Source organism: Phoenix dactylifera, unplaced genomic scaffold (assembly GCF_009389715.1).
Source record: "Phoenix dactylifera cultivar Barhee BC4 unplaced genomic scaffold, palm_55x_up_171113_PBpolish2nd_filt_p 000580F, whole genome shotgun sequence".
NCBI classification, from domain to species: Eukaryota; Viridiplantae; Streptophyta; class Magnoliopsida; order Arecales; family Arecaceae; genus Phoenix; species Phoenix dactylifera.
Genome location: NW_024067981.1, coordinates 56,015 through 64,514, shown reverse-complemented (window position 1 = coordinate 64,514; position 8,500 = coordinate 56,015). Strand labels below are relative to the sequence as shown.

Sequence of the window (8,500 nt, the reverse complement as noted above, 5' to 3'; positions counted from 1 at the left end):
AATCGCTCTCTATAAAACTCAAATTTCTTCTTCTCATTTTAAAATCTCATGGTGTCGGCCATGACCCATTTGCACCCCTATTGCAAGTTTCCTGCTTTATAGAATTTTTTTACCATGCTTTATAGTTCAAAAATATTTTTGCCTTGCAAGTCCCGTCCAATCAGCCTTATAAATAAAAAATAATTTGATATGAAATTTGGCTTGCAAACCGATTTAGCCCAAATCAGCCTTAGATATACAATTTGGCTTGCAAACCAACTTAACAAAAACCCTAACCTTTTCCTTCCCTTCCCTTCCCCTCCCTCGCTGAGAGCAGCCGCCGAACCCCCCCCCCCCCCCCCCGCCCCCACTCCCTCGCCCCCCCGGTTCGGGACCCCAGCCTGGCGCATTACCGCCCCTGTAAACCTTCATCGGCGGGGAGAAATCACCACCATCCGCTGCAAAGCCGGTCGTCTCGACGCCCTTCGCATCCCCTCGTTCCGAACCCGCAGCCCGCTCAGACTCCCGCGGTAAGAACCTAACCCCCCCCTCCTCCCTCCTCTTCTATGGCCATCTGGCGATTAGGTTTAGGGTTTTCTCTGATCCAGTTATCCAAGTTCTTCAGGCCGCCGTTGCCCTCTTCTTCTCATTCTTCGATCCGATCCAAACCAACCGGGCGTTTGATCCCTTGATTTCTCGAGTTCTTCCCCACTCCCTCGCCCCCCCGGTTCGGGACCCCAACCTGGCGCATTACCGCCCCTGTAAACCTTCATCGGCGGAGAGAAATCACCACCATCCGCTGCAAAGCCGGTCGTCTCGACGCCCTTCGCATCCCCTCGTTCCGAACCCGCAGCCCGCTCAGACTCCCGCGGTAAGAACCTAACCCCCCCCCCTCCTCCCTCCTCTTCTATGGCCATCTGGCGATTAGGTTTAGGGTTTTCTCTGATTTATCCAAGTTCTTCAGGCCGCCGTTGCCCTCTTCTTCTCATTCTTCGATCCCACTGCCATTTGTATGTTGATTAAACATATGTTTCCCGAGAGGAGGGATTTTTCATCCCTTCTCTTTTTTGGTTTTGGTATGTATGTATGTAGGTGTTCTTCTGGTTAGTAAATGCATCTATTTGTTACTCTGCTGATAGAATTAGAATTTTCAAAATTTTAATTGCTACTTTGATTTATGTTCTCCTTGTTGTCCATTTGCAGTCCAACTTGCTTGAGTGGAGAGACTTGTCTAAAATAAGCTCTGTTTAAAAAAATCTTAAACCCATATGCCAGCTCTGTTGTAATTTCATATGAAAATAAGCTCATGTATTTTAGATCTTTGATGGTTTCTTTTGCCAGCTCTGTTGTAAATTTAAAATAAGCTCTGTTGAAAAATAAGCTGTTGAAATTTTGAGGGTTGATGGGTTGGGATTATGTAAAGTTCATGGATTTTAATTTTTTCGTCATGTTATTCATTTTTACAATCATTGTTCATCTGCAAGGAATAATGGAAAGTGGTGGAAAGTGGTGTTGCTTCATGGTTGTGAGTTATTTCCAGTGTGCAATCAAGAAGCTGGTCAAAAAGCTTGCTAAGAAGTACCATGCTTTCCTAGCATCAGAGGCGATCATGTATATTCACATTTGTTCTATGTGAAGCAGATAGTATTCCATATATAAATTTGGATGATTTGACTTGTATTCCTTGTCTTTGTAAAGATTAAATGCTTTTTGAATATTGCTGGTATTAGATGAATGAACAGATAACTTGTAAAGGTTAATTCCTTATGTTCAGCTTTTTGTAAAGATTGAATGCCTTCTTAATGTCAATGATGCTGGGACAAGATTGAATGACTTATTTTTGTCATGCTTATGATAACTTCTCATCTTCATAAATATCATACCAGTTTTTGTTTCTTTTACATTTTTTACGATCTTGCCTTTCGTGTTTTTAATGGTTCGGTTTTTCTTATGTTGTTTTCTTTTTTTATCATCTCTCTAATATTTTCTAGGCTTTCTTATGTTGTTTTATTTTTTTGATTTTTAGAGGAACTATGTCAGTTGATCGTAATTGGATGTACCACCGACTTAGTGAAAATGGTTATATAAGAGCTGAGTTCTGTGATGGAGTTAAAGGGTTCCTTGAGTTTGCATTTACTCAGTTAGAGTATTGTAGTGGTGATAAGATTAGATGCCCTTGTATAAGATGTGACAACCAGAAATTTCTTAACCGTGATACGGTCAATGTTCATCTGTTGAGAAAGGGGTTTACACCGGGATATTCAACATGGTTTGTACATGGGGAGTTACTTGGTGCAGTTGCTCCTGTAAGTACAAGTGCAGTAGAAGCATCCACATCAATGGATGTTGGTTGTGAACATGGTCAGCAATATAGAACCATGGTGATGGAAGCTATGGGTCCAGAAGAGGAACTTCATTTGAGAAGTGCATTTGAAGTTAATCATGAGGAAGAACCAAACAAGGATGCTGCAGATTTTTATTCTTTGTTGAAAGATGCAGAAGTACCTTTGTGGGAAGGATGTAAAAAACACTCTAAGTTATCTGCTATTAGTCAATTATTAAATTGCAAGTCTGAATTTAATATGAGTATATCTTGCTATGATCGAATCATGAAAATAGTGAAGAATATGTTGCCGGAAAGTGAGAAGCTGCCCTCTGATTTCTATCAATCAAAGAAGATGCTTCGGAAGTTGGGGTTGGAGTATACAAGTATTGATGTTTGTGAGAATAATTGTATGCTATTCTATAAGGAAACAGAGAATTTGATTGAGTGTACTATTTGTGGTCATCCTCGTTATAAACTCAGAAGAAATGATGGTGGTGGTAGAAGAAAAGATGTTCCTTATAGAAGGTTGCGATATCTTCCAATAACACCAAGACTTCAGAGGCTTTTTATGTCAAGCAGAACGGCTGAACTCATGTCATGGCATGTGAAGGGAGGTGATTCAGATGAGATGGTGCATCCTGCTTGTGGGGAGGCTTGGAAGCACTTTGACCGCATTCATCCATCCTTTTCTACCGAGCCTCGTAATGTTAGACTTGGGTTATGTACGGATGGATTTAACCCCTTTAGCCAATCAGCTCGTCCTTATTCTTGTTGGCCAGTTTTCGTAACAGTTTACAATCTTCCACCATCAATATGTATGAAACGACCCTACATTTTTCTAAGTTTAGTCATTTCTGGACCTAAGAGCCCTGGCAAAAGTATTGATGTCTTGCTTAGGCCTTTGATTGATGAACTTAAAATATTATGGGAAGTAGGGGTCACCACTTATGACATCTTTAGAAAAGAGAATTTTCAAATGAAGGCAGTTTTATTATGGACTATCAATGATTTTCCTGCATATGGCATGCTTTCAGGATGGAGTACGCATGGAAAGTTGGCCTGCCCGTATTGTATGGAGAACTCAAAAACATTTACACTACAACATGGTGGGAAGACTTCTTTTTTTGACTGCCATCGTCAATTCTTGCCCATGGACCATGCATACAGATACCAAGTTGATAGTTTCTTCAATGGTAGAATAGAGACAGACCCCCCACCTCGTCGACTGTCTGGTGAGGAGTTGAAAAATAGGATCTCTGCTTTGCCTAATATAACTTTTGGTTTGAAAGCTCCTAAGCACACCATTCCTGGATTCGGTAAAGATCATAATTGGGTGAAAAGGAGCATATTTTGGGAGTTGCCCTATTGGCATACACTACTTATTCGACATAATTTAGATGTCATGCATATTGTTCGGAATGTGTTTCTCAATATATTTTACACTTGTATGGATGTAAAAGGGAAGACTAAAGATAATGTGAAAGCAAGGCAAGATTTGGAGTTGTATTGCAAGCGTCCTAAGTTGAGGATTCAATTTGTTAATGGAAAGCTAGTTAAGCCTCCAGCTTCCTATGTATTGTCCAAAGACCAAGCAATGGAGGTCTGCGAGTGGGTGAAAGGGTTAAGACTGCCTGATGGATATGCTTCAAACATATCGAAGTGTGTTAACCTGGATGATTATAAGTTTTACGGGTTAAAAAGTCACGATTGTCATGTTTTCATGCTGAGATTGCTTCCAATTGCATTCCGTGAAGTATTGCCAGCACCAGTGTGGGATGCATTGACAGAATTAAGCTGTTACTTTAGAGATTTATGCAGCACAACTTTGCGTGTCCAAGATATGGAGGTTCTTGAGAAAAATATTGTGGTAACTCTCTGCAAACTTGAGAAGATATTCCCTCCTGCATTTTTTGACTCAATGGAGCACTTACCTGTTCATCTAGCTTATGAAGCTAAGGTTGGGGGGCCCGTGCAGTACAGATAGATGTACCCCTTTGAAAGGTAACAATTTCTGTAAATCCATTAATATAGTTTCTTTGTATCCATTAAATTTGAGAAATTAACATATTAATCTTATTTATAGGCTTATGCATGATATAAAGCAGAAGGTAAAGAATCGAGCATCGATTGAAGGTTCTATTGTCGAGGCTTACATCATAGAAGAAATATCAACTTTCTGTTCGCATTATTTTGAGCCTTCTATACAAACGAGGTTAAATCAAGTTCCCCGTAATGAAGATGAAGGGGAGTTTGATCTCGTGGATCGTCTATCCATTTTTACTCATCAAGGTCGACCTTTTGGAAAACCTTCTGCAAGGCATTTGACTACTCAGGAGTTTAATGCTGCTGAGTTATATGTTCTTCTTAATTGTGTGGAGGTTCAACCTTTTGGAAAGTAAGTTACACAAGTACTTAATTATAATCATGCTTAAAAATGCATATGGAGTACAATATATGTGATTATAGCTTTTGTCTTGTAGGTATTTTGATGATTATATCCGGCAATCTTGTCCAAATATAAGCCAAATTGATTTGGAAAGACGACGCGAAATGGAGTTTCCGGCTTGGTTTAGATCATATGTGAGCTGTAAATTCATAAATATAATAATAAATTAGACTTTCACTTGATTTATTCTTACGATATTATTTTTATCATGCTAGGTTAATGACAGTAAAAATCATGTTGATGGGCGCTTAAAGGACCTATCATATGGCCCTGGGAATAAAGTTAAATGTTATAAAGGCTACTTTGTGAATGGGTACAGATTTCACACCAAAGAATATGGAAAGGATAAAAGAACCTTCAACAGTGGTGTGTGCATTAAGGGAAGCAGTTACAATGACTTTGAGAGTGACTATTATGGGATGTTGGTTGACATTATCGAGTTAGACTATTTTGGGATTGGTAATAAAGTAGTGTTATTCAAATGTGACTGGTATGACAGAGATAAGGGTATGAAAGTGCATCCTCAACATGGCCTCGTTGAGATCAATTACAAACTAAGACTTCCAACCAATGATCCGTTTGTATTAGCTCAACAAGCACATCAGGTGTTCTATACTGGTTACCCAGGTAAGAAGAAGAATCGAAGATTGTGGTGGGCAGTAATTAAGACAAAAGCTAGAGGTAGGTTCCTTCCTAGTGGGACAGAAGAAAATTTTTCTGATTTTTATCAAGAAGAAAACTACAGGATTCCTACCCCAATCTCGATGACAGATGAGCTTGATGACCCAGACATTTTGGTTGGTGTTAATAGAGATGCAGAAGATATTGATGCAGCAGAAATTGAGTTGACAACTAACCAAATGGAAGAGGATCTTGAGGATGAAGAAGAAGATTTTGAAGATGAACAAACTGAGGAAGAGGAGCATGAGGCTGAGGAAGATTAAAATACAACATGCATATTTATGAATGCTAATATAACTAATTTTAGACTTATAAATTATAGTTGTGCAGACATGAGAAAGAGCAAAGAGAAAGCAACAGGTCCACTGATTGTTCTTTACTTTGATTGAATTTGTTGACATTTACATTGTGAAATAACTATAACTTTTTATTGTTGTGCAGTTATGGCCAAGAAAAAAGGGAAAGCAATAGGTAATGGAAAAGCAGCTTTAATACTGGCTGCTACTCAAGTTCCTCCTCAACCTCCTAGGTTGCCTGAGCGTGTCGAGGAATGTCATGATGATGATGATTACATTCCTGATGGGGACATGATTGAAGAGTTGGATGCAAATGAAGAAATAAATGATGAAGAAATGAATGGTGCAGTGCAAAATCATGAGGATACAATGAATGAGGATCAGATGAATGATGAACTTGGAATTGATCCAAGACAGAGCAATGGCCCAGAACCAACCCTTAAAGCCCCTGTTGATGCAAATGGAAAAGTGATTGTTAGGTGCAAAAGAGGAATGTATGAAAATATCACTTTCTTATATCACTAATTTGAATTTATGTGTTTGTTGCATTTAAAGTATTTAATTTATTTTCTAATGAATATTTTTTAAATTGCAGGTTTCTTGATTATGAGGTCAGTCACAAAGCTGTTGCTATCATGCGCCAATTTTTTAATGGTCCGTGGTTGTCATGGAGGGAGGTCCCTACACATGCTAAAGTTGGAATGTGGAACAAATTTGAGGTGATGTAATTAATTTATATTTCTTATCATTAACTTTTGCCCTTAACAAATAGTAAGTCTGATTACTTGCGATCTATATATTGTTAGGAGATACACACAATTCTTTCAGGACAATTGCATCATGTGCATGAAGTTTGGAACAAGCATTGTCAGCGACGATTGACAACCTCATTAGGGAAGGTCAGAAGCCAAAAGCTTCTGGAAGCAAAAGGAGATTTAAACAAAGCCCGTGATAAACCCCCTAATTGGATCTCTAGAGAAAATTGGAATAAGCTAATTGATATTTGGATCTCTCCAAAATGGAAGAAGAAATCAGAAGCCAACAAAAATAATAGAAACACCATGAAGAACGGTAGCATCTCTAAACACTGTGGAGGATCAATCACATTTGTGAATCATGACGAACGATTGGTACATATCTTTATTCAATTAGATTTCTATAATAATTTTTATATTATTGTTCAGTCATCTTAAATTAGCCCATTATATGTTAATGAATTTTTTCTTTTCTCTTTTGTAGAAATTAAAGTTAGGCAGGGAGCCAACAATAGTTGAATCTTTTAATCGGACGCATAAGACAAAGCAAGGCATGGGAGGATATGTAGATAAGAGAAGTGAAGCTGTCATGGTAAGTATAATTTTTTTATGATTCATAAATATTATTGAACTTGCTCATGTTTATCTCTTGTTTGATCCACCATAATGTTTTTCTCTTCTTTTAAATCAACTGGCAGGCAAAGTATTCAGCTGAATACTCCAAAAAATATGGTGATGCCTCCACCTCAGATGCTCCTCCACGTGATTATGACTTGTGGTTTGAGGCAACTGGTGTCCCAACTCATGGCCATGTCTATGGCTTTAGTCCCCTAGAGGATCTCACTGGAATTATTGGGCAATCATCATCTGCTTCCACCTCTACAAGTCAAGCTCCAGAGCTGTACACTCATGAAGACCTTCTACGTATTCTTGAGCAGGAAAAGAAAAAATGGCAAGAGGAGGTTCTTCAAAAGATGAGAGAAGAGATTGGCTTTGGACCAAGGCATGCAGATCGGGGGAGTAATGGTGATTCTGGTTCTGCTGATCATGCTTCATTATAATTGTTTTTGCCTTAGATGATAGGTCTTTGCATTCCTAGGAGGAATGAAATCTCTGTTGATCTTTATGACATATTTTTAGACTTTGATTTTGATGGATTCAGGACATGTTGATGCCAATTTTGAATGACATTTAAAATGACTTTTGCGTAATGTTGAATGCCTTTGCTATTAATGATATTATTGTTATTATTATTATGTGCCAATCAATGTACCAAATGTACCAGGTTATTAGATTGTGATCGGTGACCAAATTTTGGTTACTAAATTGTTTACCAACTATTGTGACGAGCAGTCATAAACTTAGTGACAGGATTTTGGTCAATAAAAATTGATTTTGCTCAGCGCGTTTGTAACCAATTAGTGACCGTAAACTTATCACTAGGTCAGTGACGGGATTAATGACAAATGTAGTGACAAAATGTGTGACCATGTCTGTGACGACTAAATCTGTCACTAAAGGTCGTGACAGATTAGTGACCAAACTTGTGACCGCATTCTGTGACAAAATCAGTGACCAAGTTGCCTTCGTCACTAACTCCGCAACTGGATAGTGACGGGAAATACATAATTTCTTAAATATTTAATTCTTGAATTTGTAACGGCTTAGTGACGGCGGTTCTGTCACGGAGGTTAGTGACGGGAATCGCCGCCGTCACGGAGAATTTAGCGACGCGTGTTTTTGCAACGAAGTCAGTGACGGGAGCTCCGGTCACAAATTCCATATTAGTAACCGGAAACACGGTATAGTGACGGAAATCTCCGTCACTATACGCGTGTTTTCTGGTAGTGTCTAGAGATTTTCTCGCCGAGACGGAGAGAAGAAGGAAGAGGGGGTTTGGGGAGCTTCCAGCTAGGGTTTCTAGGGTTGCGGTGTTTTATAAGTGCCGTCGGATACCATGGGCCTCAGCTGTCGTCTGGGCCTGGGTTGGCGTTCGATGACGCTTTTAAGCATCGTC

General features: G+C 39.1%; 2 protein-coding genes across 2 annotated transcripts; both read left to right on the top strand.

The window, feature by feature from the left end:
• The first annotated feature begins 2,012 nt into the window (after positions 1-2,012).
• LOC120106613 lies at positions 2,013-5,695 on the top strand. Its single transcript, XM_039119592.1, has 4 exons — positions 2,013-4,279; positions 4,389-4,700; positions 4,786-4,885; positions 4,967-5,695. Exons 1-4 carry the CDS (start codon positions 2,013-2,015, stop codon positions 5,693-5,695), a joined length of 3,408 nt encoding a protein of 1,135 aa, XP_038975520.1.
• LOC120106617 lies at positions 5,119-7,014 on the top strand. Its single transcript, XM_039119595.1, has 3 exons — positions 5,119-6,222; positions 6,324-6,447; positions 6,535-7,014. Exons 1-3 carry the CDS (start codon positions 5,876-5,878, stop codon positions 6,919-6,921), a joined length of 858 nt encoding a protein of 285 aa, XP_038975523.1. The 5' UTR covers positions 5,119-5,875; the 3' UTR covers positions 6,922-7,014.
• The last annotated feature ends 1,486 nt before the right edge of the window (positions 7,015-8,500 follow it).